At 44.5% G+C, this 21,267-nt stretch overlaps 1 protein-coding gene across 4 annotated transcripts in view; it reads right to left on the bottom strand.

Moving 5' to 3' along the window:
- Window positions 1-914: 914 nt before the first annotated feature.
- The window catches only part of MFN2 (mitofusin 2), a 128,912-nt gene continuing 108,559 nt past the window's right edge, over window positions 915-21,267 (bottom strand). For 3 of the 4 annotated variants that reach the window (XM_068107393.2, XM_068107394.2, XM_078771445.1), the window contains 4 exons: window positions 20,232-20,387; window positions 19,889-20,085; window positions 5,835-5,969; window positions 915-1,369 (listed from right to left, as the gene is read on the bottom strand). In XM_068107393.2, the coding sequence (XP_067963494.1) occupies window positions 1,297-1,369; window positions 5,835-5,969; window positions 19,889-20,085; window positions 20,232-20,387 (561 nt within the window). In that variant the 3' untranslated portion in view covers window positions 915-1,296. Of the gene's footprint in view, window positions 1,370-5,834; window positions 5,970-19,884; window positions 20,086-20,231; window positions 20,388-21,267 lie in introns of those variants that run through there. The other variant, XM_078771443.1, reaches the window with a different exon arrangement.

Raw genomic sequence — 21,267 nt, 5'->3', positions numbered from 1 at the left:
CTTTGACATGTTTGGTTATTATGACATGCTTATAGGGATGGGGGGAGGGGGTGGTTGTCAAGTTACTACTTTTGCACTTGTAATAATTGGACGTCCCTTGGAATAATTAAGAAAGAAATGAGGATACAACTAATAGATAAACACTTATGAGATTTGATACTCGAGTCCTTGGATCATGAGGTGGGATTTGGTGAAATACCAGGTATGTGAGGCCCATTTATGTCACAAAGACCATACTCGGAGTTCACCAAGATTCAAATATGGGCGATGCCTCTAGTCATAGTTTAGTCCAGTTAGGCCTGGAATCAGTTGAGCCACTCTCAGCTGGCAATCAAAACAGTACACAATATTGCCAGTGAGGATATACAGGTGAGTGATCACACCGTGCTGATGGTATAAACAGGCGCGTTCCATTCAGCATGTGCATCACACCTTATGTAGGTAAGCAGCTGGGTGGTACAGAGGGACACCAAATAATTGTTCCAGAACATCACATTCCTCTACGAGCCCTTCGACAAACCAGCTCAAGGTTAATCCTTTCCTAACAACCTGTGGAAACGCCCATGTGAAGTTAAACTTCCGGTGTAAAAGGGCACTCAGGTGAAAACGCAACAAAGGTTGAGGCCATCATGAGTGTGACATGGAAAGCTTGGTCGTTTGAAACATTCGCTCCAAAAGCAAATGGTATCGCATTGCTCATGTGTAAATCAAGAGTTTACATCACACTGACCTTGAGAGGTCACAACCATGGCATCACAAACATGAGAGGTCACGAAAACATCATAAACCGCTCACATTCACACTTTAAAAAACAATTGGAATGGATTTATCAAAGTTAAATGACCAAAGGGAGCACGTGGTACATTCGAACAGCAGTGAGCCCTCGTGGTGGGACCACAAATAGAAAATACCAATAAAGCTTCACGCAAGTTTAATAGCGGATGTAAAAATCCATCACAGCTCACGAGGCAAATAAACAAGAGCAAACACTTAGCTGCTTCATTTAAGTGCAAAACAAAACCAAACAAGATTACAAATTCCATCACAGAAGAAGGTGCAACCAAGCTAGTGAAGGGTACCAATATTTCATGGAAGGACCGCAAGGATGGCAAGGATGGGGAGAGGGAGGAAGGAGCAAATATCACAGAGAGAGTGAGGTGGAGGACGAGGGAGGATGACAAGAAGGTGGAGGAAGGATCATGGTGGAGGAAGGAGGATGACGAGAAGGAGGCCACAACAATGGCTTGAAACCCCGCACCAACTGTCCCCTTTGTAAAGATGGCTGTCCTTCCCCGCTCATTGTTCTTGTGGCTGCAGATACTGATGAGAAAACATGTTCAACTCATTCCCCAACCAACCAGCCTTGTTTCTGTATGAACGAGGGTAAGAGTGAAGGAATAAAGAATGAATAAAAAGCCATAAAGGGGAAAGGCAAAGAAAGGAGAAAAGATGAGAGGGGGAAAAATAAAAGGAAAATGAAAAAGGATGGAGAGATGAATGGTAAAATATAAGTAAGAAAAGAGGAAGATAAATATAGGGAGTGGGAGGAGGGTTAGGGTGAAATAAAGAAAAGCAATTTTTTAAAGGAGGAAAAAAAATGGAACAGGAAGCGAAAAGGAAGTGAGTGGTGAGAATGGATGTGATGGGGGAAAGATGAGGGAAAAACAAGCAATGAATCACATGTTAGCATCAAGTCACAAACATAATACAAAAAAAACATCATAAACACAACACAAGCAAGTAGCATCTTCAACATGAAACAACCGATGAGTTGTGTGCGCCAGAGCAGCTGACTAGTTGTACACGCCAGAGCAGCTGACTAGTCGTGCGCGCCAAAGCAGCTGACTAGTCGTGCGCGCCAGAGCAGCTGACTAGTCGTGTGCGCCAGAGCAGCTGACTAGCCGTGTGCGCCAGAGCAGCTGACTAGTCGTGCGTGCCAGAGCAGCTGACTGGTCGTGCGCGCCAAAGCAGCTGACTGGTCGTGTGCGCCAAAGCAGCTGACTGGTCGTGCGCGCCAAAGCAGCTGACTGGTCGTGCGCGCCAAAGCAGCTGACTGGTCGTGCGCGCCAAAGCAGCCGACTGGTCGTGCGTGCCAAAGCAGCTGACTGGTTGTGCGCGCCAAAGCAGCTGACTGGTTGTGCGCACCAAAGCAGCCGACTGGTCGTGCGCGCCAAAGCAGCTGACTGGTCGTGTGCGCCAAAGCAGGTGACTGGTTGTGCGCACCAAAGCAGCCGACTGGTCGTGCGCGCCAAAGCAGCTGACTGGTCGTGCGTGCCAAAGCAGCCGACTGGTCGTGCGCGCCAAAGCAGCTGACTGGTCGTGCGCGCCAAAGCAGATGACTGGTTGTGCGCGCCAAAGCAGCTGACTGGTTGTGCGCACCAAAGCAGCGGACTGGTTGTGCGCGCCAAAGCAGCTGACTGGTCGTGTGCGCCAAAGCAGCTGACTGGTTGTGTGCGCCAAAGCAGCCGACTGGTCGTGTGCGCCAAAGCAGATGACTGGTTGTGCGCGCCAAAGCAGCTGACTGATTGTGCGCACCAAAGCAGCGGACTGGTCGTGCGCGCCAAAGCAGCTGACTGGTCGTGCGCGCCAAAGCAGCTGACTGGTCGTACGCGCCAAAGCAGCTGACTGGTCATGCGCGCCAAAGCAGCCGACCGGTCGTGTGCGCCAAAGCAGCTGACTGGTCGTGTGCGCCAAAGCAGCTGACTGGTTGTGTGCGCCAAAGCAGCTGACTGGTTGTGCGCGCCAAAGCAGCTGACTAGTTGTGCGCGCCAAAGCAGCTGACTAGTTGTGCGCACATACGTTCGATTCCATGTCTCTTAACCATTTAATTTGGTTCAACGTGCCATACAAGTGGTTACCTAACCAATTTGACTGAATGACTCCGCATTTGCCTCACACACGTCAATTTTTAGTTTGTGTGTTACAACGATGACAACATGTCCGGAAGGTAAAGTGGGGACAATTTTTGATTCGGGCAATGATTGGGTTTAATCGAAATAATGAAGGTTCATCAAGGAACAATCCAAGACAGGAGAAGTGACACGGATACAATTACGAAAAAGCAGCTCGCATCGGAAGATATTTCACAAAGGATGGCGCCCATTTCCTCGACCGCCAAAAATCCTCTGCTCGGGACCTCCGAGAACTCTGGAGGAGGATGGACACTAAGGAAAAGGCACTGAAATTTGACATTGTCGAGCTTCTCCAGAGGATTGTATCTCTCTTTGAAGATTCTCAATGTGAAGACTCCTATCCTCTTCTGCCTCCTCTTCAGCTAATTCAAGCACATCCTAACACATCCATATTCACCATCCCATGGATACTACCAATTATAATACTACCAACAAGCTATAATTATAACCAATTACAATTATAGCTTGCTTCAAGGCCTTACACGCACTCTGAAACATGTCCTTGCCAACCAAGGTGTAAAAGTTTATTTGTTATTTAAACGCTTGTGATTATGTTTTGATCACACATCAGATAATCACTCTTCGTCTAACTCTTACACACCTTTCGTAAATTCGGTTCATAGTGTCAAAACCATTAATGTTATAAATACGTAGGATCATAAACACAGAGCATCATAAATACTGTACATTAAAAACTCGTTATATTGCAAACATAATAAACTGGACAAACACTCAGTAGAGCGCAAACCTCCGCCAAGCTCAACAGTTTACGTTTTGTATCCAATGATTTGGTTCAGCGTTGTGCTCGGCTCACTACACGTCGCCACAGAGGCACAGGCGTGTTTAAACTGAGGATAATCACCTGCATGAACTTGAGATTCTGTGTTCTCACGATTTACACCAATCATAATGCCAACATTTATTTTGTACAAATGTATTTGTGATATGGGTGATATTATTTATTTGTAATATGGGTGATATGATATATTTGTAATATGGGTGATATTATTTATTTGTAATATGGGTCATATTATTTATTTGTAATATGGGTCATATTATTTATTTGTAATATGGGTCATATTTATTTGTAATATGGGTGATACTATTTATTTGTAATATGGGTCATATTATTTATTTGTAATATGGGTGATATTATTTATTTGTAATATGGGTGATATTATTTATTTGTAATATGGGTCATATTATTTATTTGTAATATGGGGCATATTATTTATTTGTAATATTGATCGATATTATTTATTTGTGATATTGATCGATATTATTTATTTGTGATATGGGCGATATTATTTACTTGTGATATGGGTGATATCATTTAGTTGTAATATGGGTCATATTATTTATTTATAATATGGGTCATATTATTTATTTGTAATATGGGTCATATTATTTATAATATGGGTCATTATTTATTTGTAATATGGGTCATATTATTTATTTGTAATATGGGTCATATTATTTATTTGTAATATGGGTCATATTATTTATTTGTAATATGGGTCATATTATTTATTTGTAAAATGGGTCATATTATTTATTTGTAATATGGGTCATATTATTTATAATATGGGTCATTATTTATTTGTAATATGGGTCATATTATTTATTTGTAATATGGGTCATATTATTTATTTGTAATATGGGTCATATTATTTATTTGTAATATGGGTGATATTATTTATTTGCAATATGGGTGATATTATTTATTTGTAATATGGGTCATCTTATTTATTTGTAATATGGGTCACATTTATTTGTAATATGGGTCATATTTATTTGTAATATTGGTCATATTATTTATTTGTAATATGGGTGATATTATTTATTTGCAATCAAAAAAGGTCCAAGTGGTGTAAAGCTCCAAATGGCCAAGGGTCCAAGCTGTCTAATCGGTCTGAAGGGTGTAACGGGTCTAAATGGTGTTTAGATCTGAGGGGTCAAAAGGGACTTAAGGGGTGTAAAGGTCTAAAGGTTCTCGTGCTCTAAAGTGTATAAAACGTTTCAAGGGTGAAGGAATCCAAAGGCCTCTAAAGTATTGAAAGGGTCTTTAAGGTAAAAGGGGTCTTAAGGATCTTGAGTTCTAATAGGTCTAAAGGGCCTTTGGGGTCTTTAGGGTTTTAAGGGCCTTCAGGATCTTTGGGATCCTTGGGGATCATCTGAGTCTTTAAGGGTCTTTTGGGTCATCTGGTTCTTAGGGGTCTTTAGTGTCCCTCGAGGTCTGTTGGGTCCCCTGCATCTTTTGGGTCTTCAGAGTCCTTGGGGTCTTTCAGTTATTTATGATATGAATTTGGCTCTTTTGGGTTCCAGGGTCTTTTGTGTACTCCAGGACTTTGGGTCGTCAAAGGTCTAAGGGGTCTCATCAGTCTAAAGGGTTGAAAGGTACTTTCCATTAGTATGTAATTAATAGATGTACGTGTAGTCAGGATGCAACCGAAGTTCAAACATTACATAATTAATAGACACATAGTCACACGGCTTCACACACAGCGTTCGTTTCCTATATATATATACAGTATATATATAAAGCGTCGCACAACGCACACACACAACGCACACACAACACACACACCACACACAACACACACACGGTGTTCAGGACTATCCGAGAAGATCAGATCACTTCCGACTCACACTGGCAGGACTGTTACCCCCTGAAAGTGATGTACCAATATGTTTAAATGTCTGCAGTACATCGAGGGTGGTTGCAGAATTTTGCAGAATTTACAGATTTTTTTTGCAGAATTTTGCAGAATTTTTGCAGAATTGCAGAATTTACCCACAATTCCACGCACAAAGCACAGTGAAATGATTCTTGAGCATTCACAGACATTTCTCATAATTTAGCATTTCAAACGTTTGCAACACATTGCAAACCGCACCACCTGTGGCAGAACAATGAGTTACCTGAGTAGCTTTGCTTTCGCTCCAACATTCTCAAGCACCTGGACCTTCCGAACCAGAGAAGCGACATCGGCCTCGAGCCCCTGGCGGGTCTCGTCCACTTGTTCACCGAGGCGCGCGAGGGTACCCGTCAGGACCCTGTGGGACAAGGGCAAGGGGTTGACAGCTAGGAGATGCGATTCAGCACTGGATAACCAAAGACAAGTTCCTTTTAATGCGCCAAATAAGAAAAAATAACATCTATTTGACAACACCCCATGACACAAAATACATGCCAACAGTTGTGGAACTCTAAATCCATATTCATATTCCCTCAGCTCCTACTCTCACCCCATAAAAACTCTCATGAAGACCTGAATTTTAGAGACGGGCCTTTGGGTAGTGCAGTATACACCATTTTCTTTTATTTCGACTCAAACATTCTCGATACTACTCGTGTTATCCTGAAATTAATTTCATTACATGTTCCTCCTGATTCATTTAATATCTCATATTCATAAACAATTTCCCATTCACCCTTTCCTACATTTGGTTTTGTTCAGCACCTTGTGGAGGCACCACACGTTTTCCAAAAAAAAAAAAGTACAACGGTACTCGGTAGAGTGCACACCTCCACCAGGCTCAACAGGTTCTTTTGTATCCTAATGATAGGCTGGATCTGGATTCGGACCTGAACCAAAATCTAATCGGCTTGTTCATGTCACCAAACAAACTCGTCCACCAAGTTTAGTCGTAACTTCTCAACAACATTTTTGCATATCACGCTACAATACACTGTGGAACCCCGACATTCAGAAATTTGACATTCGCGGCGCCTGTGCTTCGCGTATTCACGGTTTATGCAGTCGCAAAATGGTTTCTTGCATAATTATTTTATCATATATTTTTGATCAGGAACCGCGAGTGATTATCAAATTAGATATCTGTCGTTTTGTTAAAAGTCTCACGATTCCTTCATTCCGCACACGATCTTGTGTGATCCCAAAAGTGCGTATTGATCCCGGAAATAGTTGCCGCTTTAACTGCTCGGACTTTAGTATTATCTTACGAAAATAAACGCCGATTTGAAATTGCGTAATTTTCAACATCCTGGCATCACAGTCGTCGTGTTAGAATTTACACTACTCACAATAAGTTAGGGATGTTGGCAGATTCTTCGGTGTGGTTGATTTTGTGTATTAATTATGTTGAAGAAAGTTGTTGGTCCTAATTCTATGGTTATTAATGTGTGAAAAAACACAGCATTCTTGATTTCAATACCATAACCCTAACCCCTATAAAAAAAATAAACTCACTCCCACAATATCCCTAACTTATTGTGAGTAGTGTAATTTCACATTAGATCCAAAATAAAAATTTATTTTTACCTCCTAGTCAGGTTCACTGTTAACAAATATAATTTCGTTCAAAATTTTGGTAGATTAGCAAAACTATACATTTTTGGAATACTCAGAGCATGAGGAATCCAAAAATTTATGTTTACATTTGCGTAGACACCTTTGCGAAAATGACACTCAGGACAGTGATGAAGATAGTCAGGTTCACTATGTTAACAAATATAATTTCTTTCAAAATTTTGGGATTAGCAAACCTGTACATTTTTGGAATCTTCAGAGCATGGAGAATCTGAAAATCAATGTTGGCATTTGCACAGACACCTGCATGGCCGCCATTTTGGATTTTGAAAATGGCCGCCATAAAATACATATTTTGCGCGATCTCGGCTTCTAGTCAACCTAGAAACTTAATTAAATATGTTAATCCTATGTTTTCTGGGTCAAGGAATCCAATAAAGGCCTCAAAATAGTGCTCAGGATTATAGAAAAGCAACAAACAAAGGTAATTGAAAACCATTGTCTTTATATTTGTGATATAACTGTATTACATAATACATGATATTGCAAGTCCTTTGAAGTTATAGGTTGTTATAGGAAGTTATAGGTAGTATCAGATTGAACTATAAGTCCTATACACAGGATCTACTAGGTCTATACCGTTCAGGAATATACTTTTACAGATCTTCATCACTGTCCTGAGTGTCATTTTCGCAAAGGTGTCTATGCAAATGCAAACATTAATTTTTGGATTCCTCATGCTCTGAATATTCCAAAAATGTATAGTTTTGCTAATCTACCAAAATTTTGAACGAAAAAAACATAGTGAACCTGACTATAGCATGAACCAGCTTCGCTGATCGGCGCAAGATTTACACGGCATACCGGTAATTATTGTACCGACCATCTCACCTTTGGATCCCTACCTGACACCTTGCAAACCAAGGTTCAAAATCATTGGTTTATACCCCGATAGGGCCTATCACTTTCACATCACAGACAGGTCAGTGGTCTGTCTTCTACCACCTCCTCTCTGATCTTGTACCCTCTTTCTTTTCCGTGTTCTGTTCACCCCCTCGTTCACCCCCACATACACCCTTTCATACACCCCTCCCCGCTCCTCCCACCAAATGTTTCCACAGGGTGCAGCACAATCTGCCAGGAACCTCGTTCTGTTGAAACGCCAAAATCCAGACTCACTGCTCCCACTCATCTGTCCCTGTTTTTCCCACCTGTAGAATGAACTTCCACATTTCCTTCAATCTCATTCTTCCCTCCAGACCTTCAAAACAGCTGTTCACCACAACCTCAGAATATCCCCCACACACAACCATTATCTTTTCTACACCCATTCACCATCCAAAACCCTCTTTCCATTTTCCATCCACTTTGTTGATTGAGAGTTTGCAGCTGTATCAACTTTGTTAACTCACGTGTTCCACCCCTTGCCCTTATTTCTCCAAGTATTTTTCTATTTTGTCCCTCAACCCTGCTGTATATACATACAGTCGTGGCCAAAAACATTGGCACCCTTGCACTTTTTTCAAATAATGCACAATTTCTTCCATTAAATTGTTGATTTGTAGAACCCTGGTGTTGGGCTAGCGGTTAGGGTGCCAGCTTAGGATCCTAGGATCCTGGGTTCGAATCCCGGTCGATCGCTGAATTAACTGCCAGGGGGGTTGACTCAGCCTGTCATCCTTCCGATGTCGGCTAATTGAGGACCAGTTCACTGGTAATTCCCTGTTTGTCGTTAAAGGCGGCAAAAAGGGTTGGCGTCAGGAAGGGCATCCGGCCGTAAAACATTGCTTCAAAAAGGGGACTGAAAAACAACAACAACCACGGTTCCCGAAAAAGGCCAACCCCTGCTTGCGGGGAAAAATGGCCTCTAAAGGTGGTTATTTTTTTATTTTTTTATAAATTGTTGAAATTTAAAAATAATTTGGTATCCACATATATATTTCTTGGTTGTTTCTTTTGTATACAAGATCGAGGCTCGTGTAAGAGCTAACATTAATGACAAAAAAAACACAAACGGACACACAAGACATAATAAAGGGAGCGGGAGACAAGATTGGGAGAGAGAGGGGGAAGCACACAAGTACAACATTTGAGAGCAGGGACATCAGGAGATCTATGGGAGGAAGAGGGCTTGGAGGGAGGAGGCATGGGAATGGGGGGTGGGGGGAGGGGTGAGGTGGGAGAGGTAAAAACCACATGGACACTGCTTGGACTTCCAGGAAAGAAGTCGGTATTTCAAAAAAGTGGATCTAGGGTGAATTAACAGGGGTAGAAAAGATCAAGGTTTTGGATGGGGGAAGACAAGAGATGGTAGTGAACAACTGTTTTAAAGACCTGGACGGAGGAGTGGGATTGAAGAATGAGGGAGTTTGTTCCAGAGGCACGAGAAAAGAGGAATGAAAGAGTGAAGGTGAGCAGAGTCTTGATTTTGGCAGTTTCACCAGAAGAAGGTTGCTGGCAGATCTTGTGCGACCTGTAAGAATATTTGGGGGACAGAGCACAGACAGAGCCGGGGGCGGGGGGCGGGGGGGAGCTAGGCCAGAGAGGAGTCGGTAGAAGACAGAAAGACCACCAACCTGCCTGCGGTGAGCGAGTGAAAGTCTCTCACAACCAGCTTCGCCACGGGAGATTCCAATGATTCTGAAAGTTTTGGTTTCTACAGCGTGTAGCCAAGCTAGGTGTGAGGCAGGAGCACCAGCCCAGAGGGAGAGCAGTATTCCATTGAGCTGCGGATGAAAGCTTTGTATGTGGTGAGGAGCTCAGGTGTGCCGAGGACTTCGCACGACGGAGCATGCCCAGTTGGTCACTGGCTTTGGAGGCCAGATTGGAAATGTGGTTTTCAGTGGAACAAAACCAAAAAAAAAGCTGAAAAAAAATGACAAAATCTTATCTTATTCCACACAGAAATCCTAAAATGGCCCAGACAATATTATTGGCATCTTTTGGAAGTTGTTAGAAATAATTAGATTTCAAGAAGGTGATTCTCGTTTACTTTGGAATTGAACTCACCTGTAGTGAGTTGCAGGTGCCTGCAATATTTAAAAAATCACTCATGCCACCAGTTTGGATAGAGAAAAGGAGTCATTCTGCTGTTTTGTGTCACTGTGTGTACCGCAATTGGCATGGAGAAAAGAAAGAAAACCAGGGAATTGTCTGAGGAGGTCAGACACAAGACTGTAGCCATTAAATACATGCCATCTAGCCATGTAGCCAATATATACAGTCACGTGAAAAAGTAAGTACACCCCATGTAAAGTTTTGACTTTTTCAACATACAGCTATTTGATCTTCATTTCAACAATATTGACAGATAAAGGTGATATCATTTAACAAATATCATGAAACATTTCCATTTTGTAGTCCAATGCATAATTTAAATAAACATAAATGCAAATTTCGCATGTGGAAAAAGTAAGTACACCCCCACATTTATCACTAATTCAAACACCTAAAATTAGAATCAGGTGCACCAGCTCAGGTGCAAATGATTAAAACATCGTTTCGAAAGGATCTTGGAGGAACCTGTCTTATTTAAACCTCAGACGTTTAGTTTGGTTTGCTCTTTGTTGTTGAAGTCTGTGGCGTCACCATGCCTAGATCAAAAGAGCTCTCTGAGGCCTTCAGAAAGAAGGTTATAGATGCCTACGAGTCTGGGAAGGGATTTAAAAAGATCTCCAAACAATTTGAAATCAATCATTCGACTGTCCGGAAGATCATCTACAAGTGGAGAAGATTCCAAACAACTGCCAACTCGTTCAGGCCAGGCCTCCCCAGCAAGTTCAGCCCGAGAGCAGACCGCAAGATGCTGAAAGAAGTCTCTAAGAACCCCAGAATGTCATCACGGGACCGACAGGTAGCTCTTGCCACTGTTGATGTCAAAGTGCACGAGTCTACCATGAGAAAGAGGCTGCACAAATTTGATCTACATGGGAGGTGTGCCAGGAGGAAACCTTTGCTGTCCAGAAAGAACATCAGGGCAAGACTTAAGTTTGCCAATGAACACCGAGGCAAAGACCAGCACTTCTGGAACAATGTGCCCTGGACAGATGAGTCAAAGGTAGAGATATTTGGCCACAGTACCAGAAGACATGTTTGGCGAAAACCAAAGACAGCATTTAACTACAAGAACCTGATACCAACTGTAAAGCATGGTGGTGGAAATATTATGGTTTGGGGCAGCTTTGCTGCATCAGGGCCTGGGCAGCTCACCATCATAGAATCCACTATGAATTCTTCATTGTACCAGAGGGTGCTTGAGGATAATGTGAGGCCATCTGTCAGAAAGTTGAAGCTCAACTGAAGGTGGACCTTGCAACATGACAATGACCCTAAACATACCAGTAAATCCACCAAGGAATGGCTGAAAAGAAAGAAATGGAGGGTTCTGGAATTGCCAAGTCAAAGCCAGGATCTAAATCCCATCGAGATGTTGTGGGGGGATTTGAAACGAGCTGTGCATGCAAGAAACCCCTCAAACATCGCACAGTTGAAAGAATTCTGCATGGAGGAGTGGGCAAAAATTTCTCCCAGTCGATGTCAGAGACTGGTAGACAGTTATAAGAAAGGCCTTCTTGAGGTTTTTTCTGCCAAAGGGGGCAATGCCACCTATTAGAGCAAAGGGTGTACTTACTTTTTCCACATGCGAAATTTGCATTTATGTTTATTTAAATTATATCATGGACTACAAAATGTAAATGTTTCATGATATCTATATATATAAAACACAGTTGTGTGTGTGTGTGTGTGTGTGTGTGTGTGTGTGTGTGTGTGTGTGTGTGTGTGTAATGTTACCGATGGACTCCTAAACGGAGAGGCTCACGTGCTTGATATTTGGCATAGACATGGCCATTGAGCCTGGGAAGAACATGGCCTACCTTAAAATATTTGACGAGATCCATATTTTTTATTCATATTTACCTCAGCGCATTTCAGCGAGGAATATTATACACGGAATCTGAGCCGGTGGCAGAGCAACGCGCTGATTCGCTCAGAGCGATCACGTGATGTTCCATCCCCGCCGCCAGACCATTGAACATAAAACACAGTTTGTGTGTGTGTAATGTTACCGATAGACTCCTAAACGGAGAGGCTCATGTACTTGATATTTGGCACAGACATGGCCATTGAGCCTGGGAAGGACATGGCCTACCTAAAAATATTTGACGAGATCCATATTTTTTATTCATATTTACCTCAGCGCATTTCAGCGAGGAACATTATACACGGAATCTCAGCATGTGCCAGAGCAGCTCGCTGATTCGCTCAGAGCGATCACGTGATGTTCTATCCCCGCCGCCAGACCATTGAACGGAAAATATATCGAATCAATGACCATTGCCATTCACACCACATAGGTGGAGATGCAGCTACCGGGCGCCATCTTGGTTGGCATTCGATGCTGGGCGATGGTGATTTCCGTCACAAGTTTGCACGTAATTCAGAGCGAAAAGCGATTGCGTTTTTTCACCTTTTGTGTGATCGTGTTTTGTGTCGATTTTTTTGCGATATGAATTAAACGTCTTTGAAACAGCTGTGAAACGTCTTTCCACAACCCTTCCGTAACCGATTGGAGCAGTTTATTGCCGCTCAAAATGGCATTTTAACAGTTGTCTGGCTTTTAAAATCTGGGACACGTTCAAAACAAACGATATCTGCGAAGCGAGTTGGTCGAGTCGCGCTAACCAAGATGGTGACACGGCGGCTACACTTTTCACGGAGTATGAGCGTTCTATATATTTTCAATTCAGTGCGCCAGACTCGCTCATGTACTTGATTTGTGGCATAGACATGGCCATTGGGCCTTCACGGTGTAATTTGTGCGAGGCTTTTGTCCGAGTGAGCTTGAGTCGAGAGGGCGAATGTACGGGTTGAGAATGTACGGGTCTCCCTTCCCCCGCCCGGCAACGCCGGTACTGGAGGGCGTCACAGGATCGGTGAGTCTCCAAAATCCGCTTCGTGCTGTTGTCGCGAAGATGCTGGACGATGTCGAGATTGTTGTGCTGCTCTCCTACCATGAGAACTGCAACGTCATTGTTGACTGGCCCTCCCCTTCCTACCCTCCCCCCTCTCCCTCCCCTTCCCCCATGCCCTCCCCCCCTCTCCTCCCCGTTCCCCTCCCCTCCGTTCCCCTCCCTTCCCCTTCCCCCTCCCCCCGTTTCCCTCCCCTCCCCCGCCCGGCAATGCCGGGTACTTCTGCTAGTTTGTTATATTATATCACCTTTATCTGTCAATATTGTTGAAATGAACATCAAATAGCTGTATGTTGAAAAAGTCAAAACTTTACATGGGGTGTACTTACTTTTTCACGTGACTGTATATGTAGTATGCATGTAGCCTGTAGCATGTAGCAATACATGTAGCCATGGAGCCATGGAGCCAAGTCATGAAATCAGGAGATTACCAAGGCATTTTTGAGCGCAATGTTCAACCTAGTGTCAGAAAGCTGGGTCTTCATCGAAGGTCATGGGTCTTGCAGCAGGACAATGACCCCAAACACACTTCAAAAAGCACCCAGGAATGGTCCAAGACAAAATGCTGGACTGTTCTGAAGTGGCCAGCCATGAGTCCAGATCTAAATCCCATTGAACATCTCTGGAGAGATCTGAAAACAGCAGTTTGGAGAAGACACTCTTCAAATCTGGGAGAACTGGAGCAGTTTGCACAAGAAGAGTGGGACAAACTGACAGCAGAGAGGTGGAGGAAGCTCATTTATGGCTATAGGAAGCGCTTGACTGCAGTTATTTTGTCCAAAGGCTGTGCTACCAAATATTAAGTCTCGGGTTTCAATAATTTTGTCAATGCCATTTATTTTTATTTTCTGATTTAAAAGGATGTATTAAGTTCTGAATCAAAAACAATGGTTCTGTAATATGAACAGTGAAATGAAGAATTGTGGAGACCAAATCGTCAATTTCAACTTATTTTTTTATAGAAAATTGAGTTATTTGAAAAAAGTGCAAGGGTGCCAATATTTTTGGCCATGACTGAATGCTCACCCCTCACCCCCTCCTCTCATTTCCTCCCCTCTCTTTCTTGCACCTTTGTGCCATGTGGTGATTATACCTCTAGAGTTTGGTGAATTTCTGCCCAACCGTTTCGGACTTTCGGAGATAGTGTGGGTTGCATTATTTGCTGGTGGTGCAGCTAAGCCGCTGAAGCAGTGCCTCCTGTAGGTTAAAACAGGAATTTATCATTTGCTCAAGGTGCCTCCTCTTCACGAAGGACACCGTGGGATCTTGAACGTCCACCAACTAATCGTGGAAGATGGGACGCCCAGTTCAATGTTCATCTGAGGGATGGCACATGTAATGAAATTGTGACTAAGCTGAACCCAGGTGCTATGCTGGCTCCGGCCACTGAGGGGCTTCCATAAGAACTCGGACGGACATCGCTCCGATTCATTCCTGTGACATTTATTCTGTATGGTGGTGCATATACGAATGGTGCGTATTGCTAGATGTTCCAAGCTTGCTTGTTGCTTGTACCTATTGTCGATTCATTACTACTCCGATGATAACGGTATACTGATATTACTCTTGCTGATTTCTTACAGGTGTTACTAGAGATCGATTCTGAATTAAACCTACTATTGGGACAATGTTGTAGATCTGGTTTTTACAACAATTAATTCAGAATCGTCTCTCCGTCCTGAACGAGAACGACATGGCTCATAAGCTGATCCAAGTTCCAGTTTTCAGCGCGGACCCCCAAGCGCCGGACGCGTCCGCTAAACTGCTACACTGGTTGAAGCTCCTGACCAATCATCTGAATGCTCAGGAGGAAATCACCGCTGCCACGAAGCTTGCGGTGTTGCAATCCAAGGTGAACCATACTGTGTACATGTCCATCACTCAGTGTGCTACATACGATGCTGCTGTGGCCGAGCTGAAACGTATTTACATCAAAACTCGAAGCGTGGTCTACACCCGACATTTGCTTGCGTCTCGTCGACAAGAGCCCACGGAGACCACAGACCAATTCGCTGAAGACCTCCGACGATTATTGAAAGACTGTACCACTGAGGTTCGCACCCATGCACAAGTTTGTGACGACCTTGCTCGCGATGCTTTTGTCTCAGGCATTAGATAGCAGGTCCTCAGACAAAGATTACTTGAAGAAGCCGATTTGACCCTAGAAACAGCCCTTCGGTTATCTCACGTGTACACCGAAGCGCAGGTACAAGCCGACGCGTATGAACGCCCATACGTCACTGCAGTGATATCCCGACAGACACGACCGGAGAGAGCTACCGCCGAGCTAGAGGATGCTGCATTCTCGCCGGAATTGGAGGCACCTGATGCGCTCGAGGGCCCCGACCCGAGTTTGACAGCGACCGCTGCTGCTGGACCTAAGCCAGGAAGTAACGCTAAGTGCTATTTCTGCGGGAACCGGAACCATCTCAAGTCAGTTTGTCCGGCTAAGGAGGCGACGTGTCATTTGTGTTCGAAGAAGGGTCACATTGCAAAAGTTTGTCATTCGTCACGGGGGGGGGGGGGGGGGGGGGGACTTCAGCTGCACGGAAGACATTAGCTGGCGTCGGATCCACACGCGAGGCTCGAGCGCCACCTCTCGACGACTCGACATCTGCAGGGCCACTTGGCCTGTCCCGTGCTATTATCCCACTCATGATTGAAGGAATTTTTGCAAATGCTTTAATTGACACTGGATCCACTGATAGTTATGTCGATTTTCGACTTGTTCAGAAGCATGGCTGGCCAATTCTCAGGACAAAACGCAGAATCTTCATGGCTTCTCAAGGGCTATGGCTTAGCACTCGGGTAGAATGCTGACTGAAGCTTGTAATTACGGGTCGAATGTTTCCGGATGTGCATTTAATGGTCTTACCAGCATTATGTGCAGAAGTTTTGCTAGGACACGATTTTCTCCAGCGACATGGGCGTTTGGAAATGGAATTTGGTGGCACTGATACTCTTGCTGTGTGTGCTCTTGCATGGATGGAAATTGAGCCAATGTCACTGTTTCCCAATATGACTACTGACTGTACACCAGTTGCTGTTAAATTGCGACGCTACTCACGGGTTGACACGCAATTCATTGCGGAAGAGACTGCGCAACTACTAAAGGAAGGTATCATAGAACCTAGTCGGTCGCCCTGGCGGGCCCAAGTTCTGGTAGTACGCACCGAATCACACCGCAAACGCATGGTAATTGACTATTCGCAGACGATTAATCGGTTTACCCAATTGGACGCCTACCCACTCCCGGGAATTGATTCCCTGGTACGACAGGTGGCACAGTACTCGGTCAATAGCACTCTCGATCTATGTAGCGCGTATCATCAGATTCCCATCTCCGCGGCAGATCGCATCGACACTGCGTTTGAATCTGGCCAGAGGTTGTACCAGTTCACCGGGCTACCTTTTGGGGTCACGAATGGGGTTGTGTGCTTCCAAAGGGCTATGGACGACCTCATCGCTAAAGAGAATTTAACCGATGTCTTTGTTTATCTGGATAATCTCACGGTTTGCGGGTACAACAAAGAACATCATGATGCTAATCTGAAGCGCTTCCTCGAGGTTGCGCACAAGTATCGACTGACTATGAACAAGGCTAAATGTCGCTATTCTGCTCGCACAATAGATCTCCTGGGGTACACCGTGACCCATGGCTCTATCGCTCCGGATAAGGAGCGTCTGCAACCTTTGCTCGACATGGCCCCACCCCGTGATCGTGCTTCATTGAAGCGTGCTCTCGGGCTGTTTGCTCATTATTCTAAGTGGGTTCAAATTTTTCCGAGAAGCTCCGCCCGCTTGTGGATATTGATGCGTTCCCCATGAGTCACGCTGCCAAGGCCGCTTTTCATGGCCTGAAGTCCGACATCGCTGGCGCCGCTGTCGACGATTGACGAAAATAAGTCCTTTGTTTTGGAAAGCGATGCGTCGGACCACGCTATAGCTGCGACACTCTCTCAAGGGGGCGCCTGTGGCCTTCTTTTCAAGGACTCTCTCCTCCGCGGAACGGAGACATTCGTCTGTCGAAAAGGAGGCGTGTGCCATCGTCGAGTCGATCAGGCGTTGACGTCCCTATTTGCTCGGACGATGTTTCCAAAGTATCACAGATCAACAGAGTGTTGCCTTTATGTATGACACGCAGCATGCTCAACGCATTAAGAATGAAAAAAAAAAATCACTCGCTGGCGGATCGAGCTCGCCGATTTCTGTTACAAAATCAAATATCGCCCGGGGTGGGCTAACCTCGTTGCCGATGCTTTATTGCGGCCTGCGAGCCTCACCTCTTTTGAGGATCTGCGCGTTCTTCATGACACCTTGTGCCATCCCGGCATGACACGTTTCGCTCATTATGTGCGCAGTCGTAACTTGCCCTATTCCGTTGAGGATGTTCGTCGGCTCTGTTGCACTTGTTCCGTTTGCGCTGAACTCAAACCTCGCTTCTACAACCCTCCGATGGGTACGCTGGTCCAAGCCACTCGGCTGTGGGAGAGATTAGCCATGGACTTCAAAGGACCCCTGCTGGCTTCACCGGCTTCAAGTAAATCTCGTTATCTTCTCACGATCGTTGATGAGTTCTCTCGATTCCCTTTTGCTTTCACGTGCGGTGATATGTCTGCTGCTACGGTTATCTGGTGCATGCAGAACTTGTTTTCTATGTTTGGGAATCCGGCCTATGTGCACACCGATCGAGGCGCAGTGTTCTTGTCCCAGGATGTGAGGAACTTCTTGCTCCAGCATAATGTCGCTTCCAGCTATACTACTCCGTATAGGCCACAGGCGAATGGACAGGTAGAACGCTTTAATGGCATTATATGGAGGGCCGTTACTCTGAGTCTTAAGGCCCGCGGCCTAGGACTAGACCAATGGGCTTGGTCACTACCCGGGGCATTAAGCTCGATCAGGACTTTATTGTGCACTGCTACAAATCAAACTCCCCACGACCGTATGTTTCATTACCCGTGGCGTTCGGGCAGTCCCCGACCTTTACCGGGTTGGCTTGCTGAGCCGGGACTGGCTTTTCTCAAACGCGCGGTTCGCATGAGTAAATATGACCCGCTTGTGGATAAGGTGCATGTTGTCCAAGCTAATCCCGAGCACGCTCGTGTGTTGTTGCCCAATGGACGGGAGTCTACGGTCTCGGTACGCCACCTGGCCCCATGTGTGGAAGTTGACGAGCCGGCTTACGATCCAGTTGATCCGACAATGGAGCATCTACCAGCTTCCCCACCGCTACATGCACCCGATCTGGCTGGCCCTGTGGGGCCACCGCCGTCACCTGATTTAGGCGGATACTCCGATGCGGGGGACTCCGGTCTTGGGGATGTAGTACCCGGTGGTTACTGGACCCGTGCCGGGAGAGAAATTCCTCGCCCCGACCGCTATGGTTGGACTGACTGACATGGACCGTTGCCAATTGCTTAATCTGCTCCTACGCTTTGCTGGCTTGATTTCAGCCCTAGTGGTAGTGTAGATTTAACGGAGGGGAGAATGTAATGAAATTGTGACTAAGCTGAACCCAGGTGCTATGCTGGCTCCGGCCACTGAGGGGCTTCCATAAGAACTTGGACAGACATCGCTCCGATTCATTCCTGTGACATTTATTCTGTATGGTGGTGCATATACGAATGGTGCGTATTGCTAGATGTTCCAAGCTTGCTTGTTGCTTGTACCAATTGCCGATTCATTACTACTCCGATGATAACGGTATACTGATATTACTCTTGCTGATTTCTTACAGGTGTTACTAGAGATCGATTCTGAATTAAACCTACTATTGGGACAATGTTGTAGATCTGGTTTTTACAACAGCACACATCAAATAGATGGTATTCATAGAATACTCACCTGCGCAGTCAACTTGGTGCGAGCCAACTCTTCTGTTTTTGAACGTTTTTTTTCTTTTCTTTGATCCAATATGGCCACCAGACCACGTGAGCGATTACATCATAAATTTATATTCTCCAATATAATTGTTGCAGAGATCACGCTCAATAAATGTCAAACTGATCAGACTAAGCGTTGTCCCTGTCAAATTATGACATCATAATTACGGCACCAATGACGTCATCGTTAACATATCTTATTCCCCAAGGGGAGTACTTGACAATGAGCCATGTTTCAATTTTGTCCATGTAGCGGGTTGGGATATATAGAGGTGTAACATTTTTCGATTTTTCCAAGATGGCGCCTGTGAGCGGACAACCTCTCGTGAGCGAAGACCTTTCTAATGAGGCTTCATGTGGCTGAAAATGGTCACAACTTTGGAACCGAGCTGAGGCAACCAACGAACATCAACCAACGATAGTAGAAGGAAAGTACAATGAAGGTTTTTGTTTCCAATTTTCTATTGTAGAACTCGTGGCATATAATTGCACTACAGCACAACTATAGAATAGTACTTTCATAGACTATACTACAACTAGAAAATGTACCGCAGTAATACTATAATACTTATACTGTAGTACATACTTTATAGTTACTATCGTACAACGATTGGAATGCTCTCGACTTGCCTGTGTTAGAGCAGGCTGCATCGATGAATGTTATTCAATTAATTCAGGATATAGATGATAAATCCACCAATCAAATCAAAGATTTCATTCTTAATTAACGTATATCTGTGTCAGTACTGTCTGTCTCCAATGTCCAAGTAAACGTTGGACTTGCACCTTGCTTTTAGACAGCTTCACGCACACGTGGTACGATAACCGGGTGCGACGATCCGACTCACTGCTGCACTTGGTGGCTGCAGTTCGAGCTGGTGAAGCTCACGACCATCTGGAGCTTCTCGGCAGCATAAGCGACAAACTGTCTCTTGAATGCGCGCTCCTTTGCACGGTTCGTCCACGTCACGCGTTCGTACACGTACAGCAGGCCATACAGGCCGAGAGAAAGAGTCACCACTCGCCAACCGACGGCTTTCCACACCTGCGGATGTGTGAACGACACATAAAACGCACGCAAGGAAAGCACACGTACAGAGGAACGAGCATCGCAAGGCCAGAGGATGGACGGGTGAGCACCTCGGCTACACTGGAATGGAGGTTTGGAAAGGGTGAGGGGACTCGACTTACCAAACCCCCAACCATGATAATACCCATTGATGTGCGGGCCAATGGGGCAGCAAGTCCTGTAACCATAGAAACCATCAGCTCCTCTTGGCTCATTGGTCCGGGGGGTGGGGCAGGAAGCGAAGGATTAACAGGGGTCAAGGCCAGACCACGTGCAACCTGCAATAGGGAATGCGATACATAAGCATACGTTTTAAAGTATTTAGACATACGCTCGATTATTAAAGGATAAGACCAATGTAAATGCTTTAAGAGACATGGCCAACAAAAGGTGAACATTAATCGATTTATTTCAAAGATATTGATTGACCATTCGTATGAAACAACTGAACAGCTCAGGTTGGTATCGCTGTCAGAGGGATGGAAATAAATACACAAAAATCCCCAATTTGGAAAACATGACATCATAAACTCATGGTTTAACATTTGCACACAAAAAACAGTGCTTTCTCCTGTCCTACCGATGTATATATGTATGTATGTATGTATGTATGTATGTATATATATATATATATATATATATATATATATATATATATATATATATATATATATATATATATATATATATATATATATATATATATATATATATATATATATATATATATATGTATATGTATATATGTATATATATATATATATTGTTACAGACGCGGTTGTGGATGTTAGTTTACCGAGCGGTTTGGTATGACCACGTCTGCACAAGTTACCCGATTATACTCGAACGCTGACTAATCGCGCTACGCTAGATCAATTGAAGGAAAAGACACACGGCTGGATTAAAATGACACGACACCAAGGGTTCAGTTCTCAAGACCTCCGGAGGAGGTTATATTAGGGCGGAAGGTCAGATTACAGGGATGAGAGGGACAGCATAGAAAGACAAGCACTTAGACACACTCTTATATTAACCCCAACAGACGACAGATAAACGGGACAAAAACTGACTCACACGGGGATTGATGGCAAGGAAAGGCAGAATCGATGGCTCCAGGTGCACCTGGGCTCAGGGACAGAATCGACTCGGTCCGGTCCA

The sequence above is a fragment of the Myxine glutinosa genome, chromosome 2 (genome assembly GCF_964187855.1).
Source record: "Myxine glutinosa chromosome 2, kmMyxGlut1.1, whole genome shotgun sequence".
In the NCBI taxonomy this organism is placed as follows: Eukaryota; Metazoa; Chordata; class Myxini; order Myxiniformes; family Myxinidae; genus Myxine; species Myxine glutinosa.
The sequence above is the reverse complement of the archived record's forward strand: the minus strand, read 5'-3'. Positions and strand labels throughout refer to the sequence as shown.